Raw genomic sequence first — 21,008 nt, 5'->3', positions numbered from 1 at the left:
GAAATTAATAATGACCGAAGATATTTAATTGCAGATTTTTCGTAACCATGCTATTAATTATTTATGCATTGTACATATTGTATAATTGTCTATATATACATGTTGCTTGTCATTTATGAATTATTAATTATTTTAAATGATATGATATATATTTACCATAAAGTTTAAAAATATACGGGAATGAATACGATGTATGTGTATTTGTTTTAAATTAATGGATAGTTACCGACAAAAACCATACATGATTTAAGACTTGATAACTTTTTAAATACTTAATTACTGTATTAAAAAGACGGTCTGGTAAATTGTTCTTCCTCGATAATTCTAACGTTGCCGCACGATTATCTCACGATTGTCTACTGTATCTTTAAGTGGCAAATCAATACCTGCTTAATTAGAAGCTTAGAAGCTATACGTACGCATTGTGCGATATTGTTCACTTCGAAAAAAATGATAAAATATATGAAAGATAAAATAACTTCTATACTAAAAATCCTGATCAATGTACCTAATTAACATTATATATAAAATAAATAGTGGGCAAAAATGTTTTAAAAATACTCTCGCAACTTTTAATTAAACAAAAGGAAATTTGTAGTGATGCTATTTGTAAGAAATATTATAGAAATTTGCAATAAAGTATTTTTAAATATTATATGCACTTAGAAAAGTAGAAGCATCATAGCGTATGAACGGCGTATCAAAATAGTTAAAGATCGAGAAAGTATCCTAGAAAAATTAAAGAAAACGAGATTTCGCTTATTCAGTCGTCTTACAATTAGTGTTGTTAGAATGCTCAAATCCGAGTTAACATTCGAATAAAGTGTGTTTTTCTCCAAAAATATTCAGAAGTATAAAGTTCCTATAACAGAAACTGCACTCAAATTATAAATTTTGTTAACAATACCATTTTCCCTCTGAGCTTCTCCATTAAGTTTAGTACAATTTCATCCGATCTTTCTTACTTGTCTGCCTTGATAGGCCAAAGATCGAATTAAATCGATTTTTCGTACGACGATCAATTTCATTTACCATCGAAGACGATGGTTCGTTAACGGAAGTCGCGGAAGTTTCGCTGATCAAACGAGAAAGCAAACGGCACCGCGTGCAGCGAATGGCCCCAAGTAGCAACGGCAGCCATTCGATAAATAAAAGAGGACCATGTTCGAGCACGTGGCGCTAACTTTTAAAAGGAAAGTAAGGGGCGTCTTAACCGACGCGTCTTCCCGGTTGCCGCAGGGTTCAACCTCCCTTTCACTCTGTCCTTCTTCGGCGAGAACCAACAGAACGAACAAGAGCAGAAACAAGCTGGTGCGCGCTACTTCTCTAATTAAAATTGTTACAATTTAATAAGCCTCGCAATTTGCCATTGGCTCGTCGCAATGAAGGAGGAAGTCGTAAGAGGCTCAAGAGAGTGGAGGGAGAGAGATGGAGAAACTGACAGGCGAATCTATGAAATTCGGAGAAATGGAAAGTGAAGAATGATTGAGAGAAAAAGAAATTTGAATGAGAAAAAACTCGAATAAGAAAAATCGGAATAGGAAGATGATAGATGTGCGTGAACGACATGCTTTCGAAGGAGAGGAAAGAAAACTATTTGGTAAAATTGAAGCGAGATAATCATAAAGAATAAGAAATGAACGAAGAGAGAAAACAAAATTGATGGAATTTGTTTAAGGAGAATCACGCATATCCAGTAAATGGTGAGAAATATATATTTATTGAGAGATTTTACGTGGAACGTCCTTTACAGTTGTTTGCTCAGAAGAAGAAGAAATGCGAATGAACACACGGAGTGGTAAGCAACAGAAAAAGACACCCCGATAGCATCGCCATAGCAGAACAACACAGAAAAGATGAAAGAGTAAAAATAAGTGGCGACAACCCTGAGTTTGTTCCTAAATGTCAGCAGTCGTTGACCACCAACAAAAATGATCCAACCTTGAACATTCCGAACATTAAATTTTATTTCTCACTTTTATTTCTACTTCTACTAAGATAGAATGGTACTTTTCGAGTTATTTATGTTTATTATTAAGATTTACGTTTAACATAAATTTATATGTAAAAATATATTTGTTTGACAATTAAAGGAATTTTAACATCAGGATCAAAAAAAAGTCAGGCAAAATAGAAATTTAATTGCAAAATAGAAATTTAATTACGGCTTCAATGCCCAGAATTAATTACAAATATAAATTTTCCGTATACAAAATCGAGTTACAAAAGCATTATTGGATGAGAGCTTCTTCAAGCCTTAACAGTTTGAACAATAGAGAGTCGACTCTAGGAAGATGGATACCAAGAAATTGCTCAATGACATCTCTGAATGGTGTGAGGTCCACTCCGTCTTTGATGACCTTTCGTCTCATCTCCAGAAAGACTGGTGTTTTGTAGACGGTGTTGATGATGTTCTGGAAATCCTGCGAGTGAAGTTTATCCATGAAATTCTTGAAAGCGGCAGAAGTGCGCATTTTTTCTGTGTACAGGGCCTCCAATTTTTCCACTGGAAGAGCAGCAACCACGTCTTTGACCAAACCCTTCAATCCACCAAGGTTAGCGAATGTCTCCGTCAAATATGGTGGTACATAATCCTCCATTCCGAACAGTTTGTGAATTTTCTTGATCAGATTGGTCATGTCCAAGCCGGCATTTTCCATGTATCTCACCAAGTCTTGATATTCACGCAAGGCTTCGACTTTGCGAACTAAGACATGGAAGTCTTCGCTATGCATGACCGCTAGTGCCCTTTGTACTTCGTCGTCTTCCAGACGAGAAAGAACGATGCCCATTATTTTCTTCGTATCAATCAGGTTGAGGAAGTCATGGATATCTTTGGACAATTCAGTGGAGGCGAAAATTGTTGCTCGGCTGTCGACTCTGGGAAGATGNGATACCAAGAAATTGCTCAATGACATCTCTGAATGGTGTGAGGTCCACTCCGTCTTTGATGACCTTTCGTCTCATCTCCAGGAAGACTGGTGTTTTGTAGACGGTGTTGATGATGTTCTGGAAATCCTGCGAGTGAAGTTTATCCATGAAATTCTTGAAAGCGGCAGAAGTGCGCATTTTTTCTGTGTACAGGGCCTTCAATTTGTCCACTGGAAGAGCAGCAACCACGTCTTTGACCAAAGCCTTCAATCCACCAAGGTTAGCGAATGTCTCCGTCAAATATGGTGGTACATAATCCTCCATTCCTAACAGTTTGTGAATTTTCTTGATCAGATTGGTCATGTCCAAGCCGGCATTTTCCATGTATCTCACCAAGTCTTGATATTCACGCATGGCTTCGACTTTGCGTACTAAGACATGGAAGTCTTCGCTGTGCATGACCGCTAGTGCCCTTTGTACTTCGTCGTCTTCCAGACGAGAAAGAACGATGCCCATTATTTTCTGCTTATCAATCAGGTTGAGGAAGTCATGGATATCTTTGGACAATTCAGTAGAGGCGAAGGTTTCCACTTTGGGTTTATTGTAGTTGGGGAACTCGACGCCGAGAACTGTATAGATGACGTCTTCGACCAAGGTGATGTCGAGTCCTCCCCGCACCAGCATTGCACGGAAGTTCAAGAACTTTTGATTCTTGTAGAGCGTGTTCACGAACTGTTGGTTGCCCTTGGATTTCAGTTCAGCTACAAAGCCGCGGAATGCGTTGGACGTTCTCATCTTATACACGTAACCGTGGATAAACTTGTCGTAGGAGACGAGCGCTTTCACGTCTTCGAACAGACCTTTCAGACCGCCGGTGATTTTTTGCGTATTACTAAACTGTTGGAACGGCGGCAAGCCGATTACCTTATTCAGCTTGTTCAGCGCAGAGTAGATGTAGACACCGTTGTTCTGCAGGTAATCCGCGAACTTGTGGAACTCGGAAATAACCTCAATCTCTTCGATCATTAATTTGAACTCTGGCGTTTTGAAGTATTTCAGCAGATTTTGGAACTCGGCGTCATCGGCTGAGTATTGCAGGACGACGCCTATAATCTGATCCATCGGGATCAAGTCCAAAAAGTATTGGATGTCTTCATGAAGGGGTCCCTTGCCGAAATCTGGGAGAGTGTGCGAATTCACGGTTGCGAACGCAACGAACGCCGCGCACAGTACCACTGCGAATTTCATCTGCAATACGAACGGTGCGAAGTTAATTCAAGTGAAGCACACGATGAATGCGAGACGTATATTTTCGATCGTAGAAATTCGAACGAGATTCGTTGACGCGTTATTAATTGAATGGTGTTAAAATTTCTCTCGTTTAAATAATTTTCAGTCAATTTCGGAGGAATTATTTTCCACTGACAAATTTAAATTGATCTATTCGCGATATTTAAAACTGAAACTGATCGAAAACCAATGATGAATAAGAAACGAAACTCTTCGAGAAAGGATGAAATATCTATGTGGATTTTCTAGCAAAAACAATTTCAGACAGTTGAAATGGTGTTTTATAATGATCTGTGTGTGAACTCACCGTGATCACTTTGATGTTAGGCTGTGGTATTACGACATGAAATTTCTTTCGGCTTTATATATACCGGAGCACATTCGTGAGAAAATAAATAACAATATGGAGGAGACAGCACCTGAGAGACAGATAAGATTTCATTATTCGTGCACCTGTTCTTAAGCCTCGTTGATGTCTCGTTATAGATAGTTATCAGTGAAAAATTAAATCAAATCAGCAATATTTCCAGAACAAACATCGTATGATTTGTATTTGCATCATCGATTGAATCGATCATCGTGATTGATGATCAATTCAAGTACTTGGGTACACAAAGTAAATATATATATTAACAAATTTTTTACTTTTTTATTATTTATGTTATCTTTAGTATTTAGTATTTATGTTATCTTTTGTAATAAACAAGATGGAAATATTGATTAATTTTTATATTAATCGATAGCTAAGGTAATTAAAGAGGGAATAGTTTCCCTAAGTTTTCTAAGCACAAGTGATAATTCTATGATTACTATCATCTGTAAATGATCATTTTTTAAATGTCCAATATCGTGCGAAAATTCATAATTAATTTTACAATTAAATGGAGAAACAGTTTTCGTAACATAGACTCGATTGTTGAATTTCAAGATTGCTTATCATGTTTTTGCCTTATGGTCTTCGTAAACCTTATACGTCTTTCCTTGTTCAACTATTTTTCAAAATAATGATCTCTTATGCCTTATATGATTCACTTTGAAATATAAGATATTATTATATTTTATTTTATTACATATAATTTTATTATTTTATTTTATTATATATATAATTTTATTATTTTATTTTATTATATATAATTTATTATAAAATGTGTAATTCACTTGTTCATAATCTGAACGACAGTATTTTATTTGCACAACTAAATGAATCTAAGCAATCTCTTTCTCCATCTGTACATTTAACACAACAAACGATGCATCGTCCTTGTGGATTTCATTTTATTTGACTTTGTGGTAAACTTTCTATGCAACGCATTCTACTTTTAAACGTGGAGTACAACGAGTGAAAAATGCGCTCGGTTCCAGACCTTTGACATGTTTATTCGTTATATATATTACGAAATGTAACTGAACCTTTTGCGAAGTGAATTATTTATTTTAAGCCTCTGACGGGTAACATGCAGTTATGTTTAAACCATTATTCCCTTTTACCTCTTGGTATGCTGACTCTGTTCTGCGGGAAATATCTTTTAGCTCTTTATCTTTGAACCGATCTTTTCAATAGAGATCAAACCTAGAGATTGAGAAATTTTATCCATATAGTATGTTGTATTAGGTATGTTGTATTAGGTTTCAAAATTGCACACTTGTTGCAATTTTGAAACGTTTTGTATCATTAATCCTGAATGTATGACTTAAAAAATTTTGCATTTAAGAATTGGGGACTCTAATAAATATACTATTTCTTCATTTTTAAAAGTTTACACGAACATTTAATCAAGCGAACGCTAGAAAAATGAGTCTATTCGTGGCTGAAAGTAAGAAAAAGGGGAGACATAATTATCTTCATGATAACATTTTTTATTTAGAAATGGAAAGCAACACTGATTGCCGATTGATATCAAATAAAAATTCAATATACGAGATGTAATCAGTCCCTTATATCGTTCAATCTGAATTCTTATCGGATTTCATGTATATCGCAACGTTTAGTTCGATAAAGTGACATTTGAACTAAAGAAAATTAAAAATTATTTATTATCTGGCCTTGCTTCAGTTTTTTTTTTTTTTTTAATATTTTTACATATTTGAATGCACGATGACTTCTAAATGAAGGAAAGGGGCAAGATTGAAAAATTTCGACTTGAATAATCAACGTTCTCTTCATTCTCTTTATATCAATTATAATCAATTTTAATTGCAGAACATTAAATTGTTAATAATTATCGTGTATCAAGTCGCTCTTATCACTCTTTATATTTACATTTTTACAGTTAATCTAAAGAAAACATTAGTTTACAATAATGTGAAAATACGTTCGATATGAACTTTTTTTAATGCAGAGATAACAATCATTTCGATTCAATTAGTATCTTTTATTAATTATATAGTAGGATATTTTGATTTAGAATTAGAAGTTTGGAAGAATCAATCTTTTTTATTGGATGTTTTTTAAAATACGTGCGTTTAAAAATATATATTTTTAGACGAATTTGTTTGATTTTGCAAAATTAACTTAATTATAAATGTTTGAATAACATGACTGGCAGCATCATTATATTTTTTATGTGTTCTGGTTTAGAAAAGAAATTGTTTCGCATCCCTTTTTAACTTCTTCAGATTATAATTAAAAACAGAGTGATGCAAAGAAGTGCACGAAAGTGTGAAAATAAAATTCTTTTCTCAGCGTGTATTTCTTTAAATCTCATTTTTTTGAAGTAGGTGATACGATACTTCAAATTCTAGCTGATGTGGACCGGCATAAAATTTTGAGAAAATGTATTATATGATATGACTAAATTAAATATTTATTATTATTATTATTATGAAATGTTTTATTATTATTTATTAATTAATTTATTATTATTAAATTTTTATTTCGCACAATCAATTTCATATTATCAACAAATTTGGACAATTCACAAGTTACAAGTTACCAGTAAGAATTGTCGTAAGGTAATGAATAAATTCTGTTTGTTTCAGGTAACGAATAATTTCCAAAACATGTTTGGAAAATATTAGATTGTAAAAAACAAACTTACGATTTGTAACTCTTAACCTACCAATTCATTAATTGGCAAATTATCGTGCTAGAATCAAACTCTTCAACAAACAGTCTAAAGTTTATCAAAGAAACGAAAGAACTAGAACGAAGATCACGTCGAAGGAACAACATAAAGCAACGTATTACACTCCTGCTTATTTATTAACTTGAAAGAACATTTAATCACAGGAAGGACGTGTAAAAATTCAAACAACACAGGAGACATGGAGGCCCAGTTCGTTCTGTAGGAATTTTCTGGCGACCTCGAGCCGGACACCGTAACCCTTGAGCTTCAACAAAAAATTGTTAAGAACGGTATTGACACACATGGTGTCAACGATCATTTGGGTGGTGGATGATCCTCAAGAAACGTATAAATTGAGCGAATGCCTTAGAACTGTTAAGCTTTCCCCTGTACAAAGCTTCGATTTGATCGAGGAAACCGCGAATTCCTCTGGTGGCCCTCGTGAAACGGGAGCTAGGTGGGCTGAGTCTGTCCAGATGCAGGTAATCGTTGATCTGGTTCATCAGGTTGTACGGATCGAGACCAGTTCTTTGAAGATTGTTCAGCAGCTCCACGATTTGAGGGATATGTTTGAGGTCGAAGACAAGGTTCCTGAACTCATTCGTTTGCAGATAGCTGACCAGTTATTTCAGGATCATGTTGGACATATTCGTGCAGGAATGCTACTATGTCGTCGAAAGGAACAATGTTGACAAAGTCTTGGAGCTGGTCGGCGAGAGCACCGTTTCCGGTGCGTGGCACCGTGTAGGCATTCAGGAGGCTGGCAAAGGCCAAAATGGCGACAAATTTCATTTATAAACTGAAGACATTGATGAATGTGTTCGAGATTCAAATTTAAAATATATTAATATTACAGAAATTGAAATGAAAGCAATTTATAGTGTAGAGAAACGAATAAAAATGGATGTTTAACAATTAAATAGTAATGCAGGATTAACATCTTACAGGATATAGAAAATCGTTTTTAAAATACTCACCATGTTGCTGGAATAAATGGATTCAATACATTACCACTCTGAGCACCTGCTAGTTTATATATACTCTCAGCTTTGATCTATTACCTATTACATTAAGATTAAACTAATGCTCATAAATGCTCTTTCGGAAACATTGATTAACATGTATATGAATACACTTGTGAAATTGGTATAAAGTTCTCAGTATTAGTAATCCAGAATCATTAGCAACACGAAATATCAATAATATCTTTCGGTTCAATTTGATTATTTTCATTGTGTAATTTCGATTAGTTTCTTTAAATTAGAGATTAATCTGGTATGTGTTATAATCAAGTCAGTTAGCTCAAGCATAGAAAATTGACAATTCATAATAATGTCAGCTTCATTTGATGTCCTATTTCCTTTCAAAAATTTCAGTCCGTTACACGATACAGCTACAGGAAAACAATAAGAAACAAACTCGTCGTTACACGATCTGGCAGTAACAAAAGTTAGGTTCCAAGATACCTAATTGCCGAACGCCGCAAGAAACGGTATCGTAATTGTTCTCCAAAGGGACAACAATAGCTTCGATGTTCCACCTGCGTTCAAGTTGCAACGACGAGTCGTATCAAATTATTTTCTACCACTGGCCACAGGCAAACTTTTGCTCGATATTATGGCAACACGTGGTGGTAACAGCCTGCCATGGTGGACTCATCGTTACCGGTATAACGGTCTTGAGGATTTTCACGACGAAACAAAGAGCAACTAAGGAGAATGTGCTCGCAGTCAAGGATCAGCCCATCTCTGATTAGAGATTTCGATATTTGGTGGCGAAATTCCTTTCGAAAATCGAACTTGTATCGTTGGAAAATCAGCTGCCACCGGCAAAAAGCATTAGACAAAAGTTTGCTTGCTTTTGACAAAAGTCAGGTAGTTCTAGAAGATAAATTCGATTACAGGATGAGGAACAAGGATTAATTAAAAATTCGTATACGATTAATAAAGATTGAATAAATTATTGTTGAGTTTTACATTGTACTTATGTTATAATTTATATAATAATTAAAAAATATCGTTTTACACGCTTATCTGTTAGTAGGTGAGCCAAATAAATGCAAAGTGGCCCATTATCGAAAGAATTTGAATGTTATTCGATCAGTCGAAGATTCATTTATCACTAAGGTTTATCTAATCGATCGTATTTTTGATAAATCTCACAATCTGTTCGTTACTTTCGTGAACTTGCCCACTGAAACAGTAAACCAAGTTCTTGACCCTGAAACTCGTTTCTGGAATTTGAAATTTACACATTTATTTATATATTATCTTATCTTGTAATTGTTTCTTTTTTCAAACAACTTGAATAATATGGTTATCAAAAATCTAAAGAGAGAAATTACTAGTACTCGTTTTAAACTAAAACTCAGCTCACGCTGGCCGAAATGGTCACTTTATAGATTGATAATCACACGTCCTCAGAGATTCGAATGATCTATCGTAAAACACACGAATAAAAGTTTACATTCTTTACTTTCTTAGATGTTTAAAAATGTTCGAACACTCTCTAGAGGTTCTAGAGTTTCCAATCAAATTTCACTAAAAATTAAACCCACTATATTGAATAATTACCAAAGATCCAAGATAACCGTTAAAAAGATTCGAAAATTGAGCGTGCGAGATCTATCGGGACAAGTACAATTTGACGAGGATGATCGGCAAACGCTAGGGCCGATTGGAAACGTTAGTATGACGGACGAAAAAAAAAAAAAAGCCGATGGTGGATGAATCGACGGAGAGAGATAAAGCTTGATCGTTTGTCCCCTTCCCTCCTCTTCTAGTGAGGGACTCGAGGACGTTGGCGCGGCTTTCAGCCGAATCGAAAACGAAGAAGGAATTCCGGACGATTCAAAGAGCCAGAGAGTAGGAAACGCGGTGGAAAAGGTGGCCGTAACAAATTCTCGGCGAGTAATCGAGGTCGTGTCTTGGCCAGGTTTTACTCTCAAACACTTAACTCTATTGCGATTGGATTCCCCGGCAGTTCACTCCGGCGCGCGCGAGCTTCCTCCTACTTCGGTTCTTGATCCTTCGTCTCGTTTCTCCTGCTTTCCAGAATCCACGCCCACCGCTGGTCCCGGCTGCTTTCTTGCTTCTTGCGAAAATCTTATTGCAAACGACGCGGTAAAACACTCCGAAAGGCCGAACGAGATCTATCTTGCCATCAAACGCATGGTCCGAAGCTGAAACCTTTGTCAGCTTCGAGAACGTTCGTCGATCTTCGTTTTGCATTCGTTTATGTTTCTTATGAATATGAAAACACTGGGTTTTATTTCGTAAAGTGCGTTTAATTCAAGGGTTGATAATTAATGAGCGATCAATATTTCGGGTGATAAAACTTGCTTGGTAATTTTATCTGAGGTGTTCTTGAAATTGTGGTACAACCAGTCAAAGTATTTTTGCATCAGGTGAATTTAATCGTAGATCGTCGAGGAGTTTTTGGAAATTAGAGGGCAAAGATTCGCGTTTCACAGATCAAGGTCGAATTGAAGAGAAACAGCGAGAAACTGACGAAGTAAGGAGTATTCGGTATACTCCGTGTATCACTTGTGGCCTATTATCGAAATCACACACCTGTAAATTTCGAGTAACATTAACGAACGATTGCATTAACGTCACATCGCATGAAAATACGATTATAAAGTTTACGTGATCGAAGTGAGCAAAATCAAGATCTCGTTCGTCGCGCAAACAACAAAAATTATACGAATTGTCGTTGTTGACAATATTTATTGCCGATGCTATCGAGAATCGTAAGTTTCCACGCGAGTGATTTGATATTCGTCGATGGAAAATTTTGTTCGTGCACGATCTGCCACGGACGATAGTGGACCGATGATATTCGGTGGAAAATTCATCTGTGAATCCGTGAGATACGACGCCGGAGTCTGGATACATGGAATCTAGCATAAACGTCTTAGGGGTCACTGAGAATCGTGGGATCCAAGGGATATCAGCAATTGCCAAGGAACATGAGGGTTTCTGGAAACTATGGACGTTAAGGTATAGAAGGGATACAGAGAACCTAACCGATCACGCAGAGCTACAAAAAACATTTTGCTCCAATCTTGAGAATTCAAAGAACTATCAGGTCTTTGTACCGGGTTTCTTCCATTAAAATTTACTTGACATAGTCAAGGATACTTTCGTTATCAAAAACTTTAAAAATTCAAATGCCTCTGTAAAGGCTGAACGTTTTTTCTTTTTATAACTAATTCTATCAGGATTCTGGAGACTGAAAGTTCCTCTTTAAAACTTTTAAAAATTTGCTGTGGAATTTTTTTGTTTTTTTTTTTGTTTTGAACTTTTGTTGAACTTTAAACACTAAAGTTAAATGACAAAATGTCAGAATTTCGTGAATTACAAATAGAATAACAAACAAAAAATCGTACAGCAAATTTAAAGGGGAGATTTCAGGATTATGATAGATCTTACGAAAAAAATATCCCTGCCATTTTGGAAGCGTACAAATTTCTATCAGTCCTTGCTTTCCTACCTGCTGCACGATGCGAAATCATCTTCGAAAAAGAAGTGCTCGAGGTTGACACAAGAACAGAGTTTTCGCGCTTTGAAACGAGGCCAACTGAATTGTCGTACGATTTCGTTTCATAAAGTTTAAACAGTTGAAAATATCGATATAATTTGACAGTTTAAAGTAAAAATGTTTTAAAATATCTACAATTTTTCATCGAGCGTGCAAGTATATCTCCAGCTCTGTGTCTAGTCTAACGATCCTATTGCTTCCGGTTAATCGTTTGGTTTTCGGCCGCTATCGATCTCGTAAACGTTCAGGAAGATTCGACCCAGCAGGAAGAAGCGAGCTTGCAGAACGAGCGGGTCAGCGCATCAACAGAAGCGGGCACGAGAGCGAGCGAAGCGGGTAGGGGAGGGGGAGGGCAGCGAGAGGCCGAGTGCTCGCTTGTATTTCAATGTCGACGCATCCGGTCGGGTCGACGAGTGATGTGGTCTGCTACCCTCGTGCATCCGGCCGTCGCCAAACAGAGCACGGCCAGTGCTCTCGTGGCCGTTGTGTGTGCTTGCTCGTTTCAACTTTCCTTCAACCGGCGTCACCGTCACCATCACCATCCTCTCTAATGCGTCGATCTCCCTCGTGCAAACTCCTTCGTTCGTTTAGTCTCCGAACGAATCGCCGAGCAAATCGAAGAAGATGCACAACGGGAGAGGGAAAAGCGTATCGTTCACTGGGACATGCAAAACATCGTTTTTCCAAATATATATTTTTTTCCAAACGTATTTTTGTCAACGGTATCGGTTCGGATGAAAGCAAATATACGATGGAAATGTAGCAGCTATATACGGGCTGAGAGAGAAAGAGAGAGAGAGGAGAAGATCGATACTTTTCGTACTTTTTGCACTTTTGTATGTTTCAAAACCGAGTTCTGAGTGCTGTTTGAAGTTTTTTTTTTGAGAGAGAGAGAGTGAGAGAGAGAAAGAGAGATTTCGTCGAATTGGGTTAGAGAGATTTCGAGAAAGATAAAGGGATTGTTTGCCGCGTGGTGGTAGCAGCTTTTGGGCTGAGTTAGCATGGAAATAATGTAAATTGTTGTCGAGGCTGGATTCAAATGGGATTCGACAGACTCTGCGCAAATGTCATGTGTATATACGCGCAAAGTCGAATTTGCTCGTTTAAATGATGAAACGCGGAATGTCGGGTAACATCGTGTTCCAACTAGAGGTCAATTATTATTGACGGATTATACCAACGATGGGGAAATTGTTCCGTTCTATTTCTGTCCACGTGTATTTAAAATTACACCACGTAGATGTTTTAAATTCCCAAGGGATGTTAAGAGTTACACGATTGTTCCAAAAATAAATCTCACACAATCAGTCGTAATGCGTTAGTCAACTGTTTCTCGAGAATGTGCAAAATTTTCCAAAGTTCTGAATTAGAAAGAAATTGTACAACCTTAACAAGCAACGTAAGAAGATCTTTGAACGTAATTAGTATCATTCAGTCAACGTTCGACACCAGTGTCTGCTTGCGATGTCATGTGACTCTCAAAAGCGGGAGAATAGTTCTATCGTTTTGACCTTGTAACGTGGCATAACACGAAACGATAATATACGATAATCCTCTTTGTTAAGGTACTGTTATAGATGTGCGTTTGCATCGTATGCGTATATCCACGCGCCCGCTGTGATAACGAGCAAACTTTTCGCTCTGGCCACTCGAGCAAAGTAATTATGCTCGTATTCCTCGTCGAGTTACATTAATTAACGTTGGCTGCGGTCATGACGGAAGTGACGTCGGCTGCTCGCCAAGACCTTCTCAAGGGGTGACTACCCCTATTTACACTAAAGAATCCCCAGTAACATAAGATGACTGATTAACACAGAGAAAAAACATATTTATATATATATATATATAAAATACAGAATTGTAAAAAATATAATAGAATTGTATGATATGCGCGATCTGTTTCGAGAAATCTGAAACAGATTCGGATGAACATAGTCAATTCCTTAAACGGATACCGTACGTTGTGAGATATTCTGTGCATCAATATTTTATACTGTTTAGCTTTTAATTTAAGAATTTAATTTTGATCGAGTTAAATTCCTCAACTATAGAACACTTTACATTATACGCGCGATTTGTTTCAGAAATTGATTGTACAACTAAAGATAGCTGAAGCAGGCTCGAGCGAGACAAAATGAGTTTTACGATGCGTGTTCAATTCCTAAAACGGATAGCGTGTGTTGCACGATATCCCATACACCAATATTTCGTACTGTTAAAGTTGGTCGGTAAAATCAGCTTTGATCGAGTTAAATTTCTCAACTTTAGAAAGGCTTTTCGTCTCGTTGGCGGGAAGGACGGAAAGGAATTTTTGCTGTGGCGAAGCATGTAGGCGTAGAACGGCGGTCTTTGCCGAATTTAACGGACGTCTGGTACGCCTCACGACGTACACACAGGTGAGACGCTCTTTCGACGAGGCGTCCGACACAGAGAGCCAACAGCGAAGGGGGAGGAATCCCTTGGGTCACCAAGCGAAATCACATTTTATGTACCTCGATACACCCGCTTCTACGGGAGCAATTTTCTCGAGAGCAAACAAGCAGACCTTCTCGCATGCATTAAAGTTTGAACGGGTTCGCAAGAAGCCAGTGCACGCCACTTCCTGTGTACAAGGTCGAAAGACCTCTCTCTCTCTCTCTCTCTCCCCCCCTTCCCCAGGTCTTTGGCGACGAAATGAAATTTCGATCGATCCACCGGGTCGTGGTCTCTCCAGCGGAAGCCTTCATCCTTCTCAGCCTGAGCCACCGCTTCGCGATCGGATGTACGTATTACGGGAAGCTACTTTTCGAATATATTTTGTTTTCCAACGAGATCGTCCTCTCTTCTTCCTCATCGGGAAGCTCGATTTTTAGTTTCATCGTGTCGGTTCACCTGAATCACGAAAACGTGCAGTAAGCCTTAATCCTCATAGCGTCGCTGTTGGCCACGTTAATTTATTCTCCCTTTATTTCTTATAAGATGTTTCTTTCTGAATTTTTTTATGGAATTCTTTTATACTTTCTTTTCTCAAACTTTACCAAATCTCTCCCTCGGACGCAACTTTTTCGGTCGACACTAAAAGGTTAAAAGGTTAAAGACTAATGTTTAATATATAATACGAAGTTTTCGAAAAGTTACTTCGTGAAAATTCATTTCGAGTGTAACTTTTTGTGCAATAAAAATAATTCGTCGGTCAAGTGTCATCAGCTCGAGGACACAATTCTTGTTCGAGCGAGGCTCGCGTATATCTTTACAATGACCTCGAGAGACTCTGGCCAGTCCTTTCGGTAGGAGCATTGTTTCGAACGATGCAGTTTATCTGCATGGAACCACATGTTATTGTTGTGTACTTTGCCTGCGTTCGTACACTGCTCGTTCGTATCTCGTGATATAATAACCAGCAGCGACAATGCTTTAATCCAGGGACTGGTACAAGGCACAAAAGGTGTGAGCCACGGAAGTAAGCTGATTAGGAAGCTACCCCCTTGTTCTCTGGTCCCGAACCTCCCCTCGAGGCTTCTCTGTCCTTCTCTCTCAACTTATCTTTCTCCCCTCTCTTCCTCCGATTCTCGCCTCTTGCCTATACTTTCTCGTCTGCTTCTCCCCAATTTTCTCCCCCTTTCTTTATCAGTCTCTCTCTCTCTCTCTCTCTCTCTCTCTCTCTCTCTCTCTCTCTGTCATTCGCTTTGTTTCGATAAATGTTCCGTCATTTCACTAGAATGCTTCTGTTGTCTTTTATTTCCAGATATTTTCTCTCTCTTATTTATCTCATCCGCCCTTTCCTATTACTTTCATCGCTTGATTTGAGGTGAGTTGAGTTCTTACGAATCAAGGCAATTAATAAAGATTCTGAATACAACTAAAAGAAACCTGAGGTAAGTAATAGTTTAACAAGTTTCTTTTTCCTACGACCGATCGTATAACCAGTTGCAAAAGAAAAAGAAAAAAAGATTCTTGAAGGTTGCAGCAAGCAAAAAGCTTGCCCGATCCTGGGCTACCCTTTCAAGTCGCCACTCCTTTGAGAACTACTTTGTCCTTCCATCGTTTCGGCATCAAATGGCAATGCTATCGATATCGATGAACGACTATCTTGTTTCTCCCGCATTCCGGAAGCAAACACTTCACTGTTCCACACTTTTCGAGAACTCGACCAAAACATGTTTTCGGTTTCTCGAGCGGAGGAACCTTCATACAGCACTTTCTAACGATGATACTTTCCATGGTTTCGATCACCGGTTACTGCAACTGCGAGTAGTTGCTTGCCAACTTCGCTTCTTTCGCTCTTGTTTAATGTAACGGGTCTTTGAAACAGTTCCAAGAGCAGCAGAACCGTTGTATTGCAAATTACGCGCTCACCGCCGAGTGCGTTCCCTTCCTTTCTTTTTTTCTTTCTCTCTTCGTTTCTTTTTTCGTAGTTTACATCGTTTCGAAATCTCTCAATCAACATACTCGCGGTGTACACTTTCGTGTACTTTCAATCATCGACAACTTGCCCCGAGAATTCCAATCTCAAAAATGGATACTCGTCGGTGAAATATTTTATTATTCGAAGAAATTGTGGCAGTATCGCGGAGAACTTGCTAACTTCGGGTAAATCGTTCTGTTTACTGCATTCTAGCTTCGAGCATATCCGCAACTATGCACGATATTTTCCAAGTACCGCGATGTACTTTTGCGATGACTCGTCGTGAAATAAAGACGCGGTGTTTCCATAATTTTTGTCGAGATTAGGACACTCTGAGCTTTTCTATTGTAACTTGGCAATATTTTTCGTAAAAAGTCAAATTTTGAAGAAAGAAATTTGTAGTAAATAACGCCTGATGAGAAGGCATAACACGTTTTCCTTAAATTTTATCATAATGTTAGGATTAATAATATAATTCGTAATAACACGTACCAAAAATTGTCATCCAGTATCGGACACCTACTTCGTTAGTAGATTTTAAGGTTTGTATAATTGTTAACGTTAATAAAAAGACATTCAAACGGAACAAAATTTTTATTTAGTTATTTATTTAAGTACGTTGCAAAAACTGGAGCATTTATGTATACTTAATAATCTAGAAATAATGTACGTAATATAACAAAATTATTTATTTATCTGGAAAGTAAGGAATACATTACGAAAATTAACTATTTTCGCACGAAATAGCATTGTAAACGTACAACGTCTTACATCTTTGATAATATTGAAAAAAAAAAACGATGCCGGAATACGTTGCTAAGAACGATAGTATTAATTTATTTTTTTCATCAATAATGGAAGGTAATTGACGATTAAGAACAAAGTACTACTTTTGTTCGGTACTGTACAACTCTCCCCTATGTAAATACTTACAACTGAAAAATCTTAATCTTCAACATTGATTTGCAAAAAGAATAGTTAAAAAGTAAAACAAGAAATACAATGAACTTACAGTGATAGAAATTGCAGTGAATTGTGTCTTTATTTTCCTACAAATTAAGAAATACTCGCGATAATAGGGGATAAAATTTTTCAAAGACCAAACGGACAATCAGCCCTAATTGAAGTTCGCGTTTACCCTAGTCCCAGAAGCTCAATTACGTTTCAAGACACGAGCACCTCAGACGATTGCGCCTGTCTTTATTTATTCCAAGTCCGAGTTCATCATAACTCTGCTACCTGTTTACGGCTCCCGGTGGACCGACAGGCAAGCACAGTCCCACGGAATACAATAGAACCTTCCGAGATGGTAGCTCTGTTCTGAAACCACGAGACGGCTGCAGCGCGCGTGCGAGACCACGTTGATCGTGTGCATGCGTGTGCGCGCAGGAGAGAGCCGACGCTTAAGATTTTAATCTCTGGTTTTACGCGCGAAAAGCCGCGCTAATCTTCCGGTGAAATTTACGCGACGCGCGCGAGCCGCCTTTTAAATCCAGCGGAAGTGCCGGCACGTGATAAGTATGGACGATGGCCGTGATCATCCCCTGACCGCTTCCGGCGGCAACCAGCCGCTTCGTGCATGCAACAAATTGCAAAGAGAATTCCAAGGCCAGGAAAGATCGGCAGATCTTCTTTCAGCTGGGCTCTCAATCCCTTGGCCTCGAGCGAATCTTTTTGCAATTTTGTTGTTAATTAATTTTTAATTAATTTATGTAATTTATATAGGGTACTACTCTTGGCAAACATCAGACACAAGTACTTGAACGTATTTAAAAACATTGAAATTTTTGTGTTTGTTTCAAATGTATAGTGGTTTTAAATGATTAGTCGGTTGAACTCTCTTATACGAAGGATTTCAACATTTTTATATACTGTCGAATTTTTATAATTGCGTCTGATCGAAAATTATTTTTCTAGGAGCATTAGAATACTATATTCGTTAATGTTGACTTTATAAATTAGATTCTGCGCAAAATGATGGATATTCATAGCACTGTAAAATTTTTTTTTATACCTGTAACTTTCGTAGCGAATCTCTATACTATAATATACAAAATATCAATAAAGTGTAAGTTGATTTTTATGAGGGATATGGAAATTTGGAAGAACAAAGGGCGAGAATCGATCGATGAAGTTGTCAATGTGGAGGTGTGACACGATATGGGTAATCTGCAGAGCATACACAGTCAGCAGTGTATATATTTGCATGATTACCGACAGACCATGAAGCGTGTTCGTTTAATTGTCTCATATTATACCGTTTCTCTGCACGCGAGGCTGGAACACGAACAAGAGGGATCGATCGATCAGCGAACTTTTCTTTTTTACGGCGACCGCTAAATCATCGCAGGGACTTCGTTTATACCGGGAGGAAACGTGCAAACGAGGTACTTACTTCGGATTCAAATCCGCCAGGATCGTCCAATCTCAAACTTTTCAGGCACTCGAAGCGTTATGCGTTGTGCCTCCGTTCACTGCAATTGGTGTTCAGACGACGCTCAAGATCATCCTGCCCCTTAAAATCATTTTACGACAAATTCTTAAATCTAACTCTTTGCACTCGACAAACTTTTTTTGTATCATCTGCCAGCAATTTATTTACGAAGCATCGCTACAAAATAATAAAATGATATAGCATTGGAAATGATATTGAACACAAAATTTTGTTGATTATATCTTTCTAATGTGTAATATCGTTTAAATTTAAAGTAATCATCAACATGTGCATTACGGGTTTTTTTTTAGAACGAGTATAATAGACAAGTTTCAATCTTCGGAAAAATAATGTCTTCCACCACAATTTATCCGAATTATTGAGTGTCAATTGTCTCCCGAAATTTTTTGTTCTTCTTATGTCGTTATTATAGCTTCCACTCTAGCCATCAGTTCAGATATTATGCCATTGTACATCGCATCGTGTAATACCAATTGTATACGTTCATTGCAATTATCAGCAAATTGTAAAAAGAGGAAGTCCGTTGACTAGATTCACGATGTCACCTCGAGAAGAGACAGTCGAGTGCAACGGACTAAAATACAACTGTCAAAATTGTCGTTATCCAATAATCGTTTCGCGAAAATGTTCAAAAATATTTTTCAACCACCGAGAGGTGATTCGGCTCTCGTCACTTCTTCAATTTCAATTGGCGAATTTAATTTCCATTACTGGAATTAATCACGTACCCCTTTCGAATCAACGGTAGAGAGATTGAGAAAAGCTAACGCGAAACGAGCCCGGTGTCCGCGTTATTAATAATTACGTAATCCGTTTAGCGTGTCCTTCGTACAACTCTTGCTCGATAACGAAAGAGAAGCAGCGGCGCGCGTTCGCGAATCTATAAACAACCACGTGTTATGCAAATCAGGGACAGTCGTACGACGACCCTATACGCAGAGACAATCCCGGCGAGGTGTGTACGTGTGTACGTGGGCGCGAGGCAACGCGGTATGTTATAAGCTGCAACCGGAATAAGCATGTAAAGTAGAGTCCGTGCCATCGCGGTGACACGTGCGGATGTTCCAGCTGAAAGGTGAAACACGCAAACACGATGCATCCGTTGATGAACCGACCAGGACGTTCTCTGTCTCGTCTTGTTCGCTTTCCACCTTCTATCGATCGTCGCGAGACTGAATTTTGATAGAGACTACTTGGAGGGAAACGCGTACAAGTCGAGGACGATGAAATGGAAAATGGGACATTGAAGAATCACGTTAAGCCATTTGTCTCGTTATGATGCGAAGAGCATAACTGTACCGGTGATAATAAAAAATTGCTGATAATTTAGACTGATCAGAAAAAGAAAAAGATCACTCGGTGAAGCTTCTACTTTCACAGTCGTAAGTTTCTTTCGAGAATACTTTCTTTTTAAAAATTGTCAAAATTCAAATTCGTGAGAAAACATTAAAATTATTTTTTCATTTCAATTACGTTTATCATACGCGGTCTTGAAGATTGAAATATTTTCTTCACGACGAATCTTTAAAATTTGGTTTTCTTTTATCTTATTAAACTTGGAACATACGGTTAAATATTTGTAACGTTCAATAAAATGATGAGGAAAAGATTGTATAATAAGTTTTAAGCGCTCGTTGTAACGAGAGTCTTTAATATTGTGACAGTTTTAGTTACGAAGAAAATTTTTTAACGTTTTCAGAGATATTTGAAGAGAAAAAGTATCTCTGCTTTCCCACTTGTTAGATGTAAAAACATCTTTAAAGAAAACTAACGTAGCACTGTCAAAATAAAGGCTTCATATTTTAAAATGAGGCCAACTAGATTGTTATACAACTTTTTTCTAATGAAATTATAACAGTTTAAAATATCGACAATTTTTCATTGTCGATAATTACGAATTTTTGAAAGAAAATTACTGTAAAACACACATTGCTGTAAAATCAAATGTCGTTTCATTCCCTTTAAACTAAATCACAAAGTTCCGAGTCGAACGTTGAAATCCATCGGAGAAAAGCTCGAGCAGGATACAACAAACGGCTACTCTCTGTCTTCCGGTAGCATCGGCGAAACTTTTGAACTCGGATCATCCAATTACGATGCAAAACTCCTCGAGTTAGACGTCTCGCAGGTTTCCTGGCCCGTGGGACAAATCTTGCGCGATAGCGCTCTTCTCTGTCGTTGATGCGAAAAGAACTTGAACCCCCTAACAGGAAACTCGGACTAAATCCTAAATAAAATTCCCTTCCGCCATTCCAATTCATTCTTATCATCTGCAGTGTTTCTCATATTGAAAAAAATGTTCAAACGTATTCTCCTAGATTGTTCATATTTTCTTAAAATTGTCGTTCCCAATTAAATGATTTACGCTGCTGTAATATACGAAGGTATTAATTTCGAAACT

At 37.6% G+C, this 21,008-nt stretch overlaps 2 protein-coding genes across 2 annotated transcripts; both read right to left on the bottom strand.

The window, feature by feature from the left end:
• Positions 1 to 2,142: 2,142 nt before the first annotated feature.
• LOC122538494 lies at positions 2,143 to 4,598 on the bottom strand. Its single transcript, XM_043672628.1, is given in 3 exon segments — positions 2,143 to 2,891; positions 2,893 to 4,119; positions 4,469 to 4,598. Coding segments are annotated over 2 exon segments (1,887 nt in total). The 5' UTR covers positions 4,469 to 4,598; the 3' UTR covers positions 2,143 to 2,231.
• Positions 4,599 to 7,348: 2,750 nt separating this feature from the next.
• On the bottom strand, positions 7,349 to 7,849 carry LOC122538506 (the record flags this gene model as incomplete). Its single annotated transcript, XM_043672649.1, has 1 exon — positions 7,349 to 7,849. A coding segment is annotated over one exon (315 nt), but the record flags the coding sequence as incomplete, so codon positions are not given.
• Between the last annotated feature and the right edge of the window lie 13,159 nt (positions 7,850 to 21,008).

The sequence above is a fragment of the Frieseomelitta varia genome, unplaced genomic scaffold (assembly GCF_011392965.1).
Source record: "Frieseomelitta varia isolate USP_RPSP 00005682 unplaced genomic scaffold, Fvar_1.2 scaffold_165, whole genome shotgun sequence".
In the NCBI taxonomy this organism is placed as follows: Eukaryota; Metazoa; Arthropoda; class Insecta; order Hymenoptera; family Apidae; genus Frieseomelitta; species Frieseomelitta varia.
Note: the sequence above shows the minus strand (reverse complement) of the source record. Positions and strands in the feature narration are given on the sequence as shown.